The sequence below is a fragment of the Dama dama genome, chromosome 11 (assembly GCF_033118175.1).
Source record: "Dama dama isolate Ldn47 chromosome 11, ASM3311817v1, whole genome shotgun sequence".
Taxonomy (NCBI): Eukaryota; Metazoa; Chordata; class Mammalia; order Artiodactyla; family Cervidae; genus Dama; species Dama dama.
In genome coordinates this window covers 45,209,858-45,231,641 of record NC_083691.1, presented here as the reverse complement: position 1 = coordinate 45,231,641, position 21,784 = coordinate 45,209,858, and the positions used below count along the sequence as shown (strand labels likewise).

Below are 21,784 nucleotides of genomic sequence, written 5' to 3'. Positions count from 1 at the left end.
GCAGAAAATACAGAGCTAAGGAAACTATGAAATAAAAATAAAATTCAGAACTGAAAACCCACCAGAACACATATCACCATGAAACTTCTCAAGCCAAGGAGGGATAAAGATCCTAAAAGCTTGCAGGGAGAGTGAAAAGAGTAACATGGAAAAGCTCAGGAATAAAAACAGTGCATACTTCCTCAAAAGTAATCCTAGGGAAAAAAAAAATAAAAGTAATCCTAGGAGATAAAATGCAATGGAATAACACTTTCAATATTCTGACAGATAATAATTTTCTACCTAGTATTCTGTATCCAACAAAAGTTATCAATAAAAGTAAGGGCAGAAAAGACATTTCTTTTTTAGGCCACAAAGGTCTAAAAACCATTTATCTCCCATGTAATTTTTCTCAGAAAACATGTCATCCAAACAAAACAAAGAAGTAAACTAATAAAGATGGCATGCAATCCATGAAACCAGCGATCCAATACAATAGAAAAGCAAAAGAAGTTTCAAGGATGATCTAAAGAGAAGATAGCTGTTTCAGTAACCCTAATGAGAAATCAATATAGACTGGAGTAGGAAGATGAAGTCCAAAGGAGATGAAGGGAAGGAAAGAAATAACAGATCACTTAATGTGTAAAATGTAAAAACTAGTACTGGGGTAGGGCTGTAGATTCGGGGTAAGATTAAACAATTCCCACCCAGAAAGTTAATCAAATGAAAAACAAGCCAGTAAACTCTATGAAACAAACAATAACAAAAGAAAAACAATTTCTATCTTTTAAGATATAAAGTGAATCACAGACTCTTTTTTGGCAATCACTGAGCAATTATTTTCATTTTTATAACTACCTCAAGAACTGACATAACTACATTGAGAGGATGGGGAAGGTTAAGTGGGTGAAACCATTATGCATCAGAAAAGGAAGTTCACAAATTATATCTAAAATTAATAAAGCAATAGCAATATGATTTAACATAACTGAAATATAATTACTATTTATAAGTTAATATCAAAACCAACATTTTAAAGAGTTGAAAACAGAAATGGGACTGAGGAGACAGGAGACAATGGACTTTTTTATAGGCCTTTTCCTCCCATTTTATTTTTTAAACTCTACACATATTGCTTTGTATTTGTATACCAAAATCATACATTACCTTTGACTACCTGAGCTTAACCTATTTTCTTCTCAGTCCTACCCCTATCACTACCAGCCTGATAAAGACTTTATTACTTAAGTAGAATTTTGAGCTGCCTATGTGAGTGGAGTACGCTTACACTTAAGAACACAGAATGATAAAAATTTCTAAATGATAACATAAAATGCATGTGTGCTCAGTCACTTCAATCATATATGAATCTTTGTGACCCTATGGACTGTAGCCCACCAGGCTTCCTCTATCCATGGGATTCTCCAGGTAAGAATCCTGGAGTGGGCTGCCATTTCTTACTCCAGGGAATCTTCCCAACCCAGGGATCAAACCCATGTCTCCTGCATTACAAGCCGATTCTTTATCCACTAAGCCACTTGGGAAGCCCACAACATAAAATATGTAGCATTAATTAATATAATAAAAATACTAACTACACATTCATGCGGAAGCTATATATCAAAATTAAATTATTTCAACCTGGATTCCATAATTTGATCTAACAAATATTCCAATGGATCTAACATTTTCCTGGCCTGGTACTGCTAAACATGAGAAAGAACGGTTCATCCACAGTATCCAATCTTAGCAAAAGCTTATCTATGAGCTAATTTCTGAAAAGCACTATTTTGAATAGTGGTCAATATCAATACCCCACTGGCCACATTTCCTAATACCAAAATAAAGACTAAACTCTTAAACAGTGGAGAATACACATGAACCTATTCAAAAGCAGTAGTATCTAAAACCATTCTTAAACAGTTTTAAAATAAAAATAAAGCTGTTTAAAATAATGAAAATAAGCAACGGCCTCAAATATTTATTAACTAACAAATGAAAAGTAAGAAAGGTACAGTTTTTAGCCTGAAAATACAAAGAATCACCCCCTACCTAGCACTCAGAATGGGAGAAGGCAATGGCACCCCACTCCAGTACTCTTGCCTGGAAAATCCCACAGATAGAGAAGCCTGGTAGGCTGCAGTCCATGGGGTCGCTAAGAGTCGGACACGACTGAGCGACTTCCCTTTCACTTTTCACTTTCATGCATTGGAGAAGGAAATGGCAACCCACTCCAGTGTTCTTGCCTGGAGAATCCCAGGGACGGAGGAGCCTGGTGGGCTTCCATCTATGGGGTCGCACAGAGTCGGACACGACTAAAGTGATTTAGCAGCAGCACTCAGAACTCTTTCAGGGGAGAAATAAGATTAGAAAGTAGACTGGCAGGAGACAATGAGGAAACCTGAATGGCTACTAAAGCATCTGCAAGATATAAACATGATAAGCCTATTTTATAATAGGCTTTAAACGAGTCAAAAAAAAAAAAAAACTGGCAGTAATTCCAACAAGAAGGACGTTGCCTTGTAGAAGCAAATGTCTTCATCATTAATGACATTTCCTTTCAGATTCATACATGCTCTTTTCCAAATTTATATTCTTAAATTTATTCTAATATTCTCTCCCCTTTCTCAGAGAATTCATTTTATTTCCCATTTCATTCCAATTTCCCATTCCAATAGTGATAAAATAATGATAATCTGTTAAAGTAACATACATAACTTCTTAAATCTTACAAAGAAGTGACAGCTATATTACTGTGATAAAGTAATTAAAAATGATGACAAAATAAGGATGACACAGTCATTCTGCTGTGCACCTAAAACTACCACAACATTGTTAACTGATTATATTCCAATATAAAACAGTTTAAAAAAAAATGATATAGAGACTGATCACAGTTCACATGGAAAAAGTCAGTTTATAAAAGATACAGTTTTATAATCACATTTTTGTAAAACTTTAAACTGTACTGTTTCCAATCTTACACCAAGGTTATGCCAAAAAAATTTACCAGTTGTTAAGCTGGGTGATGGCATATTTTTCTTTTAAACTTTGACCTTCTGTATTTTCTAAAAAGATTTTTACAGTAAATATATCCTTTAAACAGGAGGAAATTTATAAAATACTAAAGGCTTAGCAATTTCTATAAATATTAAACTTTTAACATACTGCATTTTCAAGTGAACATTCTCCACCTATTTCCTGGCCAATCAATATATCAGAAAAATGATTCTTCATCACTGATAATCTTTTTAAAGTTAACACTTTTCTCCCAGAAAACCTATAGAGAACATTTTGTATGAGATGTCATGGGTCCATCTGTGCACTAAGGTACATTGAGGGACCTTTCTTGGTCATGAGCCACCAAGTTAAGAATTTCTTTTGTAAATTAACTGTGTCTTATTAGTAGCCAATTATCCCCTACAAGAATCATAATCTTAACCTAAGCAACAATATTTTTTGATGCCCTAGAGAGAAATAGGAGCAGGAGGGCAGAGCAGGGGAATAGGCAACAACTTTTACTATACAGCACTGCAATCCAACTGGATATTTTATTGTCACTTCTCTCTTCTATCAGTATGAACAATTAAAAGTGTAATATTCTACTTTTTGGTACTTTTTACTATCAGCTAAAAACTACTGCTACTTATCAACATGTGAACAGCATTATAGATATGACAAACTGTTTTCCAATTTGACATTTCATTCTTTAGCTTATGTACCCCTTCAACATACATTTCATTTTCTAAAATAAGTTTTAACAATTTTAATTAAAATAGGTGTTTAATTAAGTTCCTTTGTTTAGATACTGTACTAAGTATCTTGTTTCTTCAAACCCATGAAGACAGTAGTAGCTTTATTATTACTCATTTCACAAATAAGGAAGTAAGAGTTTACAGAAGTTAGCTAATTTGTCATAATCACCTAGTACACAGGTGATGGAGGACTGGAAGCCACATCTACCCAGCTCCAAGGCCACACTCTTAACCACTATATTCTGGAACAGCATCAGATAAAAGGCAGAGTCTCTACAGTGAAAGCTACAAATTACTGCCTAAAACTGTACATATCAAAATTTCATTTATATTTTCATTCCCAATCCACAGACTCCAAGTTAAAGCTTCCTGATAAAAGGATTAAGAGTATACATCCAGGATAAATGTGAAATAGGAAAGGACTCATTCAGCTCCACTGATAACTAGTGGTGAGGCGCCAGGAAAAGGGTAATTCTCTGAATTTCATTTTATTTAGTGGTGCACTTATAAATCCTGAAATCAGGAATAAGATTTTATCCCAGTAAATAACATGTTGCTACCGAGCTGTAGTTCCAATAAATTCAAAATTATGACTCAAATGCATCATTTCTCAGCAAATACTTTAGATTGTTAATGTTAATTTTAAACCATTAACATATTAGTATTATGAAATATCCAATCATCTATCCTACCCATAATGAAAGGGACAAACAGCAAGCACAGATAAACTTAAGTCAAAAGAAACTCAGGTCAATGAGACTCAGAAAAGAAATGCCCAATAATAATGGCACTTATGTTTTAAAATCTACAATCTTTTTAGAACAAATACAAGCACCGCTTTATTGACAAGAGAGAAAGAGAAAACGCAGGATAAAGGGATGTTACTGTAGAGCAAATGCTATTTGAAATTAAACTATTCTGATAAACTCCATGATCAGTCTGTTACCTCACTACATTCACCTATGTTATTACTGTATTTAACGTGTTCATTAATCACTGCACACAATGCTTCAAACATTTTCTTTTCCCAGAAAATTTCAGAAGAGCTAAGAATCTTTAAACAAATAGGTACGTAAGTAAACAAATTTTTTAGCTATGACCAGCTAAACTCATGTCGAGGAACAGTAATTTGCAAATCCCTGCTAAACACTGGTTATATTAATGACTGTTCTGTAAAATTTTATTCTTTCTATATATATATATATATATATATGAAATTTTAAAATTAACCTAATATACATAATTATTATGGAAGGAACAAATAGAAAGTAGCTTCCAGAACGGTCAAAGTGTCCTCTACTATAATACTGTTTTAAAAGATTAAGCTTGTTATAGATCTCTAGCTATGACATAATGATTGTTCAATCTCTCAAAATAACTATTTTTTACCATTCCAGTCAATTCCATGTTTCTAAGTAATGACAGAATCATTCCCATATTTCTAAACAATTCATGTTTTAAAAACCATGAATGATCCCAAGAATAACTGGAGAAGATTTAATATTGATAAACTGTGATTTAATGACAAAAGGTAACCAAAACCCTAAAGAAAAAATTTGATGACAATGTTAATTTAAAATACAACAAGGGGGAATTCCCTGGTGGTCTAGTACTTGAGCTTCCACTGCAGGGGTATAGGTTCAATCCCTGGTCAGGGAACTAAGATTCCATAAGCCCTGCGGCATGGCCTAAATGAATAAATGAAGCTTTTCAAAAAAAAAAAGAATGTAACTAAAAATTCCCTGGCGATCCAGTGGTTAGAACTCCATGCTTTCACTGCCAAGAGTGAAAGTCAATCCCTGGTTGGGGAACTAAGATAATATAAGCGACGTGGGTGTGACCAAAAAAACAAAAAATTAAAATATAAAGTAAAATACAACTCACAAAGTTAGTCTTCAAAGTACTTAAAGACGCATACCTCTGTGTCCAGGAATTGATATAAGCAAATATTTTGAGAGTATGTTCCTTTCTGAGCTGCAGTCCATCACCACCTTCTATATCGGATACTGAAAGAAAGTAGAAAAAGTAACTTTTAAATTATGAATAAACAATGCTAAACCAATATTAAAGTCAACAGGGACTTCCCTGGCAGTCCAATGGCTAAGACTCCATGCTCCCACTGCAGGGTACACAGGTTCAATCCCTGGTTGGGGAACTAAGATCCTGCATGCTACACATAGTAGCCGGAATAAAAAAAAAAGCCAATACTTTAAAAAAAAAAAAAACTAGACTTACAAATATTTCACGTAATCTGCTTTTGCTTTCACTAAAGAAAATAGATCTGTTTAATTAATGACTAATATGATACTTTGTCCACAAAGTCTCAGAAAAACTCAGAAATTAGAAACACTGAGTACTTCTAAAAGGAGGAATATAAATGAGGCTAAAAAATAGTAGAGTCTTATTAAGAAGCAGTTAGACAAACCCCCATACCCTTGACTGCCCTCCCACCCCACCCACCTTTGTGGCGCACACACACACACACACACACACCGGACCTCCAAAAGTTTCTCTGGAGATGCTGAACCAGAGAGAGCTGGGTTTGGAACATTCAGATAGCTGAAAGCCAAGAGTTTCATATTGAAAACATTTAATCTCTCTGTACAGGCATTCCCTACTGTGTCATGTAAACATTGCTATGAATCCTCACATAATATAAAATCTTGCAATAAAGAAAATGAGACTAACAATAAAATGTTACCAGCAGACTACTCACAACCTGTGAAACCATAACCAGAGCACTGATAAAACCAGTAACTAGTCTGATTTAAGCTTTTTTACAAAATACAAGCACAGTTAAACCTACTGACATTTGTGCTAACTAGTGTCAATCAACATTCTTCAGCTTTAAACCATGAGGTTCATGCTTCATCTTTTGATATGAAGGTGCTTGAGGGCATTCAATTCTAACAAAGATCATTTCCAAAAAATTAAAGATCGAATGTAATCATTCTCATGAATCTATCATTTTTTTATGACTGCATCGCCACACAGCTCTACAAAGTAGAAAATACAGGAGTTCTTGAAGGCAATAAAGCAATCACATGCACAAGAAGGCATTTTTGAGGAATGTCAGCTTTGTTACTCTTTTTTCATATACTACTAGAGTCTTGTCTTTAATCACAAGAAACCTTGCATGAATCACTATAAAACAATGTGATGGTGGAAAATCTCATATGAACTAGTAAGATGTTCCATTATACTAACATCCTTCCACTACTTACTAACTGTGTATGGCTTAACTTTTGTTTGTAAAAATAAAAACCTCTCCCTGTTCTAGATCAGACTATATACCTTTGACTGTATGGGTCACAATAAACTGTGTGGATCACAATAAACAATAAACAAATAAATATCAGACCACCTGACCTGCCTCCTGAGAAATCTGTATGCAGGTCAAGAAGCAACAGTTAGAACTGGACATGGAACAACAGACTGGTTCCAAGTCAGGAAAGGAGAACATCAAGGCTGTATATTGTCACCCTGCTTATTTAACCTATATGCAGAGTACATCATGAGAAACGCTGGGCCAGAAGAAGCACAAGCTGGAATCAAGATTGCCGGATGAAATACCAATAATCTCAGATATGCAAATGACACCACCCTTAAGGCAGAAAGTGAAGAAGAACTAAAGAACCTCTTGATGAAAATGAGAGAGGAGAGTGAAAAAGTTGGCTTAAAACTCAACATTCAGAAAACTAAGATCATGGCATCCGGTCCCATCACTTCATGGCAAATAGATGGGGAAACACTAGCAACAGTGACAGACTTTATTTTGGGGGGCTCCAAAATCTCTGCAGATGGTGACTGCAGCCATGAAATTAAGACGCCTGCTCCTTGGAAGAAAAGTTATGACCAACCTAGACAGCATGTTAAAAAGCAGAGACATTACTTTGCCAACAAAGGTCCATCTAGTCAAAGCTATGGTTTTTCCAGTAGTCATGTAAGGATGTGAGAGTTGGACTATAAAGAAAGCTGAGCGCCAAAGAATTGATGCTTTTTAACTGTGGTGTTGGAGAAGACTCTTCAGAGTCCCTTGGACAGCAAGGTGATCCAACCAGTCCATCCTAAAGGAAATCAGTCTTGAATACTCATTGGAAGGACTGATGCTGAACCTGAAACTCCAATACTTTGGCCACCTGATGCAAAGAATGAACTCACTTGAAAACACTCTGAAGGCCGAAAAGACTGAAGGCAGGAGGAGAACAGGACAACAGAGAATGATCAGATGGTTGGATGGCATCACCGACTCAATGGACATGAGTTTGAGTAAACTTTGGGAGCTGGTAATGGACAGGGAAGCCTGGCATGCTGCAGTCCATGGAGTTCCACAAATTAGATACAAATAAACAGAAGTCACATATCCATGGAACTTTAATGTCATTAAGTGTCAACACAGTCCAAAGTGTACAGTCAATACAATCCCTACCAAAATCCCAACAGTGTTTTTGCAGAAATACAAAATTCTACCCTTAGATTTATATAGAATTTCAAAGGATCCCAAATAACCAAAACAATTTTGTAAAACAAGAACAAAGATGGAAGTCTCAAATCTCATGATTTCAAAACAAAGTACACAAATAAAAAACCACAATGAGCTATCCCTTCACACCCATTAAGACGACTACTACTGGGCCTCCCTGCTGCTGCTGCTGCTAAGCCACCTCAGTTGTGTCCGACTCTGTGCGACCCCACAGACGGCAGACCACCAGGCTCCCCGGTCCCTGGGATTCTCCAGGCAAGAACAATGGAGTGGGTTGCCATTTCTTTCTCCAATGCATGAAAGTGAAAAGTGAAAGGAAGTTGCTCAGTCATGTCCGACTCTTAGCAACCCCATGGACTGCAGCCTACCAGGCTCCTCCGTCCATGGGATTTTCCAGGCAAGAGTACTGGAGCGGGGTGCCACTGCCTTCCCCACTTCCCCGGTGGCTTAGTGGTAAAGAACTGCCTGACAATGCAGAAGACACAGGTTTGATCCTTGTCTAGGAAGATCCCACATGCTGCAGAGCAACTAAGCCCATGCACCACAATACTGAGCCTGTGCTCTAGAGTCTCGGAGCCACAACTACTGAGCCCAAGTGCTGCAACTACTGAAGCCCACGCATCCTAGAGTTCATGCTCTTCAACAAGAGAAGCCACTGCACTGAGAAGACCATGCATGGCCACTAGAGAGTAGCCTCTGCTCGCCACTAGAGAAAAGCCAAGAGCAACGAAGACCCAGCACAACCATTAAATAATTTTTTTTAAGATAGCTACTATTAAAATATCATAAAATAACAGATATAGATGAGGATGTGGAGAAACTCAAAGCCTTGAGCAATGCTGGTGGGAATACTAAATGGTGCGACTCCTATGGAAAAGAATACAGTACTTCCTCAAAAGATTTCAAAAAGAATTACCATGTGATTCAGCAATTCCACTTCTGGGTATATATATGAAAAAGAATTGAAAAGTGAACCTCAAAGAGATATTTGTACACCTATGTTCATAGCAGCATTATTCACAATAGGCAAGAGATAGAAGTAACTCAAATGTATACAAACAGATGAATAAACAAAAAGTGCTACATACATACAGAAGAATGTTATTTTGCCTTAAAAAAAGATGAAAATCCCATCACATGCTACAACATGAATGAGCCTTGAGGACATCATGCCAAGTAAATAAGCCAGGCACAAAAAAACAAAATACTGTTATGATTCTACTTATAAAAGATCTTGAGTAAACAAATCCACCAAAAACAAAGTAGAAAGGTGGTCGTCAGTGGGAGATGGAAGTGAGAAATTGTTTAATGGGTACAGAGTTTCAGTTTTCAAGATGAAAAAGTTCTGAAGATCTGTTGCCTAACGATGTAAATATTCTTAACACTAAACCGTACACTTAGAAATGGTTAAGATGAAATAAACAAATTCCTACTGTACAGCACAGGGAACTGTATTCAATATCTTGGAATAACCTATCATGAAAATATAAATATATATATATATAAACAAGTCACTTTGCTGTACACCAGGAACTAACACATTATAAATGAACTACACTCCAATATTTTTTTAAAAATAGCTGAGAAAATTCATGTTATGTGTTTTCTACAATTAAAAATCATTAAAAAAAAAAAACAGAAGCCCAAATTTCAGTTTAAAAGAAGCCACTGATCTTTACAAAAGATCCATTAAAGTCCACAATATAATAAAGGAAAGAAGAGAGGCAACTTTAAGAAATCCTTCCACCATTTCCTATAGAAGAGAAACTGTATTCCAACTCTAAAGGGCCAACCACCCAGACAGATAAGAGGGAACAGTGGGAGGATTGTCACACAGATCTAAAGTAAAGTAAAGTAAAGTTGCTCAGTTGTGTCCAACTCTGCGATCCCATGGACTATAGCCTACCAGGCTCCTCAGTCCATGGAATTTTCCAGGCAAGAGCTAGAGAACACCAAAAATAATAGCCCAAGAGAAGAGATCAAAGTGGAATTGGAAACATTAAGGCTGGGTAATCAGACATCCCTCAAAAGGAAGAAAGTTCAGTAGCTGAAAGAAATATATCCAACTGACACAATGCGTGAGGTAGCAGGATGGAAATAAGGTGAAAAGTAAATGGTTCTCATCACTTAAGATTTAAAAAGAAAATGCTCATGAAAACCTCAAAACCACAAATGGACATTATGATGATATGATGGCAAGCACAATTCCAAAAGGAAACATATGAGGATAAGAGGCATAAACCCACAAGTCTAGTAAGAAACCACTAGTAGATATGACCAAGATCTTACCCCAAGCAAAGGGTAAGTATTCCCATACACAATCTCACAATTATCAGATGAAAAACTTCATGACCACCGACCAGGCCAAAAGTGCTGAACACAACCTCATATACTTCTTACAAGCCAGTAAGAAGGGTACAAAAGCCCCCTACATATGAACCTTCAAGTTGCAAACTTTCAAAGATGTGAATGTGTGTTTGCATGCCCAATCACCTAAGTCAATTCACGTGCCTCACAAATGATGACATGCAAGCATCCCCTACAAGCGGCTGTGCGCGTGTCCTGGACTGTACAGTGCGCGGAGTACAGCAGTACTCTACCATCTCCTCTCCCTCCTACAGTCAGCGACTCTTCTATTCACTTGATGCCAGACCCTGTATACCAGCTGTTGTACTATACTACTTTACTCTTCAAGGTATTGTACTTGAAATTAAAATTTAAAAGATTAAAAATGTTGTCATTTTTGTCTTATATGTATTATTTCTGTGAAAAGTGTCAAATCTATTATAGTACAATACCATATAACTGATTGTATTAGTTGGGTACCTAGGCTAACTTCACTGGACTTAAAAACACACTCTTGAAATGAAACTCATTTGTATGTAGGAGACGGCATACTCTCAGCAAAGTCCCAAAAGAATGGTACATGCAAGAAGCTGGGCCCTATCCAGAACCCTAGCCAGCAGCAAGGTTAGCCACAGAGACCTATGCAGGTGGGTAAAACGGTTAGAATAAGTATGAACAACCCAGGAGACCAGAACCAGCTAGCACACCTAGCCTGAGCTGTTCCTTGGGTATATAGAAATTACAACTAATGCATCATTTTAAAACTTGGAATAATACATATTCACTGATCTTTTGACACAGGACCTTTTCTTAGGATTTTGGTCCACTGACAGGAGTTCTGCATCTTGTATTTCAAAAGAATAAAAGCAGTACACTGGTTGTCATTTCCACTTCAGCCATCACAGTAGTTTAAACAATTTGCAAAGCAATCTAAATACAGAATACTTTCTACACTTTTAAAAAATTTCCCAATCCTATTTGAACAATATCTAGTTCAAGAGAACTTTTTTAGTACAATTCATCATCATTAACTCCAACTTTTTTTTTCTTAATCTAACAAGCAGGAAGTGGAAACAAAGTCTTGGAAAAGACTAAGGAAAGTTCCCTAAAAGAAATAACGGAAAGATAGGAATTAGTAAAAAGGGAAGCAAGAAGGACAGTGGAAAAGGAATAAGAAGGAGGAGTGATGACAAAGAAGCTCACAGGCGATGGAATCCTAGTCAGAAGGATCATTATGTGCAAAGGAAGAGACAATTACAAGAAACATAATGTACTAGGTAACAGCTCAATAAAGAAATGTGAAGATAAAGCTGTTGAGGCAGCTAATATATCTAAGGCTTGATTCACTAAATAATGAACAAGATGCTATCAGGAAATTCGGTCAACAATCATGTCATAAATTCTTTAAAACCGGTTGCCTTGAAGGTAAAGTGTTAACTACTTGACATAGAGTTACAAACACATTTAAAAGACCATTCAAGGGGCCAGTTAAGTGAATACAAGCCAATTAAAGAAAGGTACTACATAGTTATGAATTTGGATGAACTACTGACAAATTTTACCTTTTAATACCATAAGTGTATTATTCTTTTGCACATATTAGAAACTTTCCAAAGAAAATTTTAGTAAAATCTTCAGAGAAAAAGACTACATAGAGTAACGACAACACGGATTGAGAGGCAGACTTCTAACCAAAAGAAAAAACTGTTCTTTAAAACATTAAAACAATGTTAAAATAATGGTTAATCTACAATTGTACACCCAAGTAAGCCTCAATCTAGAATTTGATACCAAGGGTAGACCTCAAGGGGAAGGGTGAAACAAAACTTTGGACAAATGTATTATGTTTATCACTGACTGGTCATGAATAGAAAATCAAATTTTAAAAAAGATTAAGAGGTATTTCCAAAGGGGGAAGAAGGGGGGAAAAGGAAAAGAATCTAAGAGCAAAAAGCAGAAAAAAGAAAAAAAAAAAATCCCTAAGAAGGAAATAAACACATGGGTAAACCTAAATGAGCAAACTCATGAAAAATTAACAAATAATTATTACAGACTATTCTTGATTTACAATGTGATTACCTAACTATAAACCCATTGTAAGTTGAAAATACTATAAATAGTGAAAAGTCACTTAATACATCTCATCTACCAAGCATCATAGCTTAGCCTCACCTACCTTAAATATGCTCAGAACACTTATATTAGCCTACAGCTGGGCAAAATCATCTAACACAAAGCCTGTTTTATAGTAAACTGCTGAACCTCTCATGGAATTTATCTAATAAATGTATTTAAAGTTAAAATCAGAGTGGCTCTAAGGGTACAGAATGTAAATATATCAGCTGTTTACCCTCAAGACTGCAAAGTTGACTGGGAGCAAGGTTGACTGCAAGCTATGGGGCTTACTGTTGCTGTCCATCCTCATACAAGAGTATCATACATATTGCTAGCTCAGGAAAAGACCAAAATTCAAAGTACAGTTTCCACTGAATGTATATCACTTTCTCACCATCACAAAGTTGCAAGTCAGGTCCTATCTGTAGTTTGGGAGTCTTTAAAGTCAACTGAAATACTAGATAACATAGAAGATGGCAGTGGCATTTTTAAACTGTTCTGAATTGATACAACTGAGCACATAAAAAGTTTAATTATAGATAAAAACAACAAAAAGCAAAACCTCAAAGGAACCACAAACCAGGAAAAGTCTTTACAAAACAGTAACCTCTCTGAGCTCAAATAAACATTAGAAAACATTAGAAAAACTAAATAGGTAAAAAAAAAGTAAATAGGATTAAAATAGTAATAGGTTTAAAAAGTAAATAGGATTAAAAAAGAAAAAATGATACAGATCAGGTTCAAACATACCACTCAAGTACAGTATTTTCTTACCAATAGATTGCAAAAAGTTTAAATAACACTTAGTATTGATAAACTCAAAAGAAAACATTTGTTGTTGTTCAGTTGCTCAGTCATGTCCAACTCTTTGTGATCCCACAGGCTGCAGCATGCCAAGCTTCCCTGTCCTTCACCTTCTCCCTGAGCTTACTCAAACTCATATCCATTGAGCTGGTGATGCCATCCAACCATCTAATCCTCTGTCATCCCCTTCTCCTCCTACATACATACTTATGCTTTCATACATCAGTAAAAATTAGACAGTATTTATCAAAATGAAAAACACACTGATCCCGAGTACTATTTTAATCCTCTTTTTCTAACACACTTTTTCTCATCTAAAATAGCACCCAATGATACTCAACTTAACACTGTTTTGAATACCAAAAGACTGGAAATAACCTAAAAGTCTACCAATACAAGTTAAAGTCATCCTGATCATGAGAAACTATGCATTAGGAAAGGAGAGGGTTCTCTTTATAAACTGATATAAAATAACTCTCCAAAAGTTAGGTGAATAAAACTAAAAACATTACTTTTTAATGACATAATGTTATAATAATCCTGAAAAAAAAAAAAGGGACCAATTTCAATCAGATATTAAAAGTTTTAAAGAATTCACTTTATATGGAAAATAAAAGGAGAAAACTGAGAAATGTATCCTTCCTGTACAAACAGTAATTCAGAGTAACAGGTACTAAAAGGAAGTTTCTACTTATACAGATAGACCAGCCAATTAAAAAAAAAAACAAAAGACAGGATTAGAATATCACCATTTGGGGGCTTCCCTAGTGGCTCAGTAGTAAAGAATCCACCTGCCACTGCAGGGGACACAGGTTTGGTCCCTGATCCTGGAAGATCCCACACGCGCGGAGCAACTGAGCCCACGCGTCCCCACTACAGGGCCTGTGCTCAGGAGCTCCAACTGCTGAGCCCACGCGCCACAACCACTGGCCCTGACACGAGAGCCTGTGCTCCACGAGCGAGACCATGCAGCGAGCAGCCCGCACACCACGAGACAGCAGCGCCCACTCTGCCATCAGAGAAAAGCCTATGCAGCAACAAAGACCCCGCACAGCCAAAAATAAGAAATAAAATTATTTTTAAAAAGAATATCACTATTTCACAACTAATAATGAAGTAGAAGATCTAGGCAATGGCTGCTGGCATTATAAGAAAAAAGCAACAACACGACATTATCTGCCTTCTGACAGAATACAACACATTCTATAAAAGTCTTGCCAAGAAATCTAATCTAAATCTAATCCAGCCTCTAAATCTAATAATCAAATTATAAAAATACAGGAGACAGGAAAAATGTGCTATAATTTCACAAGGATACAACAGCAAGATCCAAAATGAAAAACCTTTATGGGTGGAATGATACAGGTAATGAGTAGTTTCTTCAACAGATAAATAGCAAGAATAAACAAACCAAAGAAAGGTTAACAAGGGTACCAGGAAACTAAAATAGTTTCAAGAAACAAATAAGCAAAACCACTAAGCTATCCTGAGTGAGGAAGGACTCACAGAAAGCTGTCTTGGTCTGTCTGTCTGTAAACACACATCAGTGACTACAAACAGCACGGCAACCAGAATTTATAGAATTAGTCCGGGCAGGTAGCCAATGAAGCAACACCACCACAAAAAAGCAAAATAAATAAAAACTATTTAAGCAGCCTCAAACTGTGGGAAATACTTAAAGAGACTGGAATACCAGACCACCTGACCTGCCTCTTGAGAAATCTGTATGCATGTCAGGAAGCAACCATTAGAACTGGACATGGAACAACAGACTGGTTCCAAATAGGAAAAGGAGTACGTCAAGGCTGTATATTGTCACCCTGTTTATTTCACTTATATGCAGAGTGCATCATGAGAAACACTGGGCTGGCAGAAGCACAAGCTGGAATCAAGACTGCCGGGAGAAATATCAATAAGCTCGGATATGCAGATGACACCACCCTTATGGAAGAAAGAAAAGAAGAAATAAAGAGCCTCTTGATGAAAGTGAAAGAGGAGAGTGAAAAAGTTGGCTTAAAGCTCAATATTCAGAAAACTAAGATCATGGCATCCAGTCCCATCACTTCATGGCAAATAGATGGGGAAACAGTGGAAACAGTGGCTGACTTTATTTTTCTGGGCTCCAAAATCACTGCAGATGGTGATTGCAGCCATGAAATTAAAAGATGCTTACTCCTTGGAAGGAAAGTTATGACCAACCTAGACAGCATATTAAAAAGCAGAGACATTACTTTGCCAACAAAGGTCCATCTAGTCAAGGCTATGGTTTTTCCAGTGGTCATGTATGGATGTGAGAGTTGGACTGTGAAGAAAGCTGAGCACCAAAGAATTGATGATTTTGAACTGTGGTGTTGGAGAAGACTCTTGAGACTCCCTTGGACTGCAAGGAGATCCAACCAGTCCATCCCAAAGGAAATCAGTCTTGAATACTCATTGAAAGGACTGATGCTGAACCTGAAACTCCAATACTTTGACCACCTGATGCAAATAACTGACTCATTGGAAAGACCCTGATGCTGGGAAAGATTGAGGGCAGGAGAAGGGGACGACAGAGGATGAGGTGGTTGGATGGCATCACTGACTTGATGGACATGAATTTGGGTAAACTCCGGGAGTTGGTGATGGAGAGGGAGGCCTGGCATGCTGCAGTCCATGGGGTCGCAAAGAGTTGGACACGACTGAGCGACTGAACTGAACTGAAGCAGCCTCAAGCTAGAAACAAACCACCTGTCCAAAGAAGAAAAAAACTATAGTTTTCTAGTCAACAATGAAAAGAAACAGACTACTGATATGCTAATAAGCAACATGGATAACTTACAATGAATACAAGTGAAAAAAATGTCAGATACATAGACAACATAGTTTATTTCCATTTTAATTAGTTATATTAATATTATACAAAAGACAAATCTAAGCTTGAGTTGTATAAGTACATCAGTAAATAGTGATGTCATCAAAATAGCAAAATGGGAGCTTTCTACCATTTTCCAAAGAACACTGATTTTAAGAATCACCACAGATAACAGTGCCTCTGTGGATGTCTAGGAGTACAGCAGAGAAGTTCTGATGCAAAAAAAAAAAAAATCCAAGACTGGGACACACTTAAGAGATTAAGAGGAACAATTTCACTTTACCTGTGACACCCTTCCCCCAAGTTCACACAGCACAGTGCCAAGAGAGATCTTGTCTGAAGATGCCCCAACCCCACATAAGCACCCAGGACTTTCCATGTACCTCACTCACACACTCCCACCCTGTGGCTGGTCCCTTGACTGCACCCCTAAGGGCAGCAAGAGCAAGCCTTCACAGACAATTAGTGAGCATGAGCAAAAAGCTGTCCAGACTCTGCAGAAGTGGGAGAAAGTAGCCCAACCTGAGAAGTCAGCACAGCTGCAGGAAAAGCAAATGAGAGGCTGTCAGCACTCAACCAGGATTTGCAAGATCAGGAGAGGATACACAATCTTAGAATTATGCTCCAAAAGAGAGTAAGAAATGAGGAACAGACACATCCACTTTAAAAGGTCTGAGAAAGCCTCACAATTCTTAACAGGGCTCACAAAAGACATGTCTCTCCCAAAGCCTGTCAGTAAAGAACTGAAGACTACTGCATCCCTACAGGCAAAAACAGCAACTCAAGGCACCACAGAACATGAAAAATCAAGGTTAACATTAAATCACCAAGGGAACACAATAATTTTCCAGTAACCAACTCTAAGGAAATGGAGATCTGCAATTTTGTCAAATAAATAATTCAAAGAAGTTGTTTTTGTTTTTGTTTTTTTTCAAAGAAGTTGTTTTAAGGAAGGTCGGTGAGCTCCAAGAAAACACAGAAAGAGAATTTCAATGAAATCAGAAAATAATGCAAACAAAATGAGAAGCTAAAAAAAAAAAAAGAAGAAGAAATTATAATAAAACAGACAAGCAAAAACTCCAGGACTAAAAAATACAATGAATGAAATAAAAATGTGACGAGCATCAATGGCAGACTTGATTAAGAAACTATGAAGTGGAAGACAGTTCAACTGAAATTATCCAAGCAGAGAAGAACAAACAAAGAAGAGTAGAGGAAGCCCACAGAAACTGGGATACCAATGAGAGAAATAACCTACGCATTACTGAAGTCCAAGAAGGAAAAGGAAGGTAAAGGAGCAGTAGTTTACAAAGAAATAACGGCTGGGAACTGTCCAAATCTACAAACATATTTGGACCTCCATGGTTCATGAAACTCGTAATTCCCCAAAAATTTCAACTCAAAAAGATCCCCCCAAAAATATTATAATGAAATTATCTGAAAGAGAAAAAAGAGTTTCCTCACAAAGGAACCCCATAAGGCTATATTGGTGGATTTCTCAGAAGAAACCTTATAAGTCCAGTAAGAATGGGATGATATATTCAAAGCACTGAAAGAAAAAAACTGCCAACCAAGAAACCCAGAATAGTTGTCCTTCAGAAATGAAGGCTTTTACTATAATATGGTGGTGTATCAATCAGTTAACTCTTAGCATAAAGGTTAAGTGGCAAAACTGCTAAAAATAAATATAGCTAAGATAATGTTAATGGACACCCAATAGAAAAAAGATGTAAACCTGATGTTTTCCTGACTTTAAGCAAGCTCCAGGAGATGATGGACAGGGAAGCCTGGCGTGCTGGAGAACATAGGGTCACAAAGAGTCAGACACAACTGAGTGACTGAACAGCAAGAACATAAACAATATAAGCCAACAAGTTAGACAACCTACAAAAATGGACAAATATCTAAGAACATACAACAAAGACTGAATCATAAACAAAATCTGAACAGACCAATAATTATCAGGGGAGTGGAATTAGTAATCAAAACTTCCCAACAATGAAAGTCAAGGACCAGATAGTTTCACTGGCAAAGTCTACCAAATATTTAAAGAATAATCAACACTAATCCTTTTCAGATCCTTAAAAGAAAAAACTGAAAAAAAAATGAAAATTCCCAAACTCATTTACCGTTATCACCTGTCAGCATCACCCTGATACCACAGTCCAACAAGGATACAAGAAAGCTACAGGTCAATATTTCTGATGAACATACATGCAAAAACTCTTAAAATACTAGCAAACCAAAAAAAAAAAAAAAAACTAGCAAACCAAATTCAACAGCACCTTAAAAGGATTGTACACAATTATCATCAATTCAATGGACAAGAACTTAGGCAAACTCTAGGAGATGGTGAGGGACCGGGAAGCCTGGCATGCTGCAGTGGATGGGGTCAAGAAGAGTTGGATACAATTTGGTGACTGAACAACAACACATCATCATCAAGTGGGATTCATCCCTGGTATGAGTATCATGTTTGCAGATGACATGATCACCTCTCACACATAAAGAAATCCTAGAACTTTCCTGGTGGTCCACTGGTTAAGAATTTGCCTTCCAATGCAAGGGACACAGGTCCGATCTCTAGCCAGGGAATTAAGAGCCCACATACCCTGGGGGATACTAAGCCCATACACTGCAACGAGAAGCTCCAACACCACAATGCGAAACCCACATGATACAATGAAGATCGAGTCAAAATATAAAACAGTAAAATAAAATAATTCTAAAGACTCCACCAAAAACAAACAAAAAACTGTTAAGAGTGAACAAATCCACTAAAGTAGCAGGATACAACATCAACATAGAGAAATAAGCTATTTTCCAATATACTAACAATGAATTATCTGAAAAAGAAAACAATCTCATTTAAAAAAAATCTCATCTACAGTAGCATCATATAAAATATTCAGAAGTAAAAATATTCATATTTAAAAAAAACAAGAAGGTGGAAAATCTGTAAACTATAAGACAAGGAGGAAGGAAACTAAAGAAGACACAAATAAATGGAAAGACGTCTTGTGTTCAAAGAGCAGAAGAATTAACATTGTTAAAATGTCCATAATACCTAAAACCATTTAAAAGTTCAATGCAAAAAATAAAAAATAAAAATAAAAATTCAATGCAATCCCTCAAACTTTCAAAGGCATTTTCAAAAAAGTAGAAAAAACATTCCTAAAATTCACATGAAACCACGAAAGTCTCCGAATAGCCAGAGCAATTCTGAGAAAGAACAAAGCTAGAGGCATTACAACTCCTTATTTCAAATTATATTACAAAATTATGATAATCAAAACAGTACAGCACTGGCATAAAAACAGACACACAGATGAATGGAACAGAAAGAAAGGGCCAGAAATAAACCCACGCATAAACGGTTAACTAATATTTGGCAAGGAAGCCAAGAATATTCAATGGGGAAAGAACAGTCTCTTCAGCACAGGGTGCTGGGAAAACTGAATAGCTCTTGTAACAGCATGAAATTGGACCCTTATCTTGCATCAGACACAAAAATTAACTCAAAATGGATTATAGACTCATGTATCAGATCTGAAACCAAAATCATAAAGGAAAAGTTACTTGACAGTGGTCTTGGTTAACAATTTTTTTGGCTATCACAACCAAAAGCACAAGCAGCAACAACAAAATAAACAAGTAGGACTAAATCAAAGAAGCTTCTGCATAGCAAAAGAAACAATCAGCCTACAGAAAGGGAGACAGTATGTGCAAACCATTTATTTTATAAATGGTTAATATCTAAAATATACAAGAAACTCATAAGCAAAAAAATCAAATAAACAATTAAAAATGACAAATGACCTGAACAGACATTCTTCCAAAGACAAAATATTAATACAAATAGCCAATGGTTACTTAAAAGATGTTCAACATTACTAATCATTAGGGGAATGCAAATGAACTACAATGAGCTATTACCTCACATCTGTTAGAAAGACCATTATAAAAAAAGACAAATGGTAACAAGTAATTTGTGATGATTTGGAGAAAAGGGAACCTTGGTGCACAGTAAACAGGAATGTAAATTGGTACAGCCACAGTGTAGAACAGTATGGTGGTTTCTCAAAAAATGCAAAAATAGAACATAATCTAGTAATCCCACTTATGGGTACGTATCATAATGAAATGGATTACTACCTCAATAGGACATCTATACTATACCTCCATGTTCAATGCAGCATTTTTCACAACAAAAAGCCTCAAAGCAACCTACATGTTCACTGATGGATGAATGGGTAAGAAAGATGTGGTTCATACATACAATGGAATAAATTCAGCCATTTGTGATAACATGGATGGACCTTGAAGACATTATGCTAAGTGAAATAGGTCAGAGAAAGACAAACACTACTTGGTCTCACTTATGCATGAATCTTAAAAAGCTCAACTCAAGAGAAAAAGACAGCAGAATGGTGGTTACCAGCAGAGTGGAGGCGGGATAAATGAGATGATGTCAGTCAAAGAGTACAAACATCTAGTTATAAGATGAATAAATTCAGGAACTCCCTGGCAGTCCAGTGGTTAGGACTCCACAATTTCACTGTCAAGGGGATGTGTTCAATCCCTGGTTAGGGAACTAAGACCCTGAAAGCCATGCAGCACAGCCACCAAAAAAAAAAAAAAGAAGAAGAAGAATTAGCAACTACAATAGACTTCAACTGAATCTAGATTCAAAATAAAGGAAAAATTAAACAACAAAACTTTAAAAACTTTAGACTATGAGAGAAATTTGCTCACTAGATACTCTGTATATTAAGTTTTTAACTGTACCAATGATACTATGAATACATATTTTTTTAAGCATTTGTCTTTTAGAGAGCTACACTGAAATGTACAAAGGTAACAAATAAAAACAAATTGCCTATGAGTTAATAATTACTGATTGGGTGAGAGGTTCATAAATATCATTAATATGAGTCTTCCTACTTCTACACATGACTATTTAACTCTTTGTTTGTTTAACTCTTTCTATAACAAAGTTAAAAAAAAAAAAAAAAAACACACTAAAGTATACCCAAAAAAAGACCATAAACCACATAATCAAAACAAAGAGAGGGGAAAAAAAAAACAGTAAGACAAAAAATGAGATAGATTTATCAGACCTGAATTTTATAATACCAGCATGTTCAAAATATCAAGATACAGAATTACAACAAAGTTCTAAAATCTATTAAAAGAGAATCAAAAGCTTTAGAATTAAATATACAGTAACTGAAATTAAGCTCTCAATAGATGGCTTTAATACTAGATTACATACAATTTAAGGAAGGATTAGGAAAAGGAAGAAAGGTCAAATATAAATAAGTATCTAGGGACTTCCTTGGTGGAACAGTGGTTAAGAATTCACCTTCCAATGCCTGGAACGTGGAGTTGATCCTTGCTGGGGAATTCAGGTCCCACATGCCACAGGGTAACTAAGCCCAAGCGCCACAA

At 36.3% G+C, this 21,784-nt stretch overlaps 1 protein-coding gene across 6 annotated transcripts in view; it reads right to left on the bottom strand.

The window, feature by feature from the left end:
• USP34 (ubiquitin specific peptidase 34) overlaps positions 1-21,784 on the bottom strand; it is a 223,009-nt gene that overhangs the window by 176,021 nt on the left and 25,204 nt on the right. For all 6 annotated transcript variants that reach the window (XM_061155228.1, XM_061155230.1, XM_061155226.1 and 3 more), the window contains exon 2: positions 5,653-5,740. In XM_061155228.1, coding sequence (XP_061011211.1) covers positions 5,653-5,740 — 88 coding nt within the window. The remainder of the gene's footprint in view (positions 1-5,652; positions 5,741-21,784) is intronic.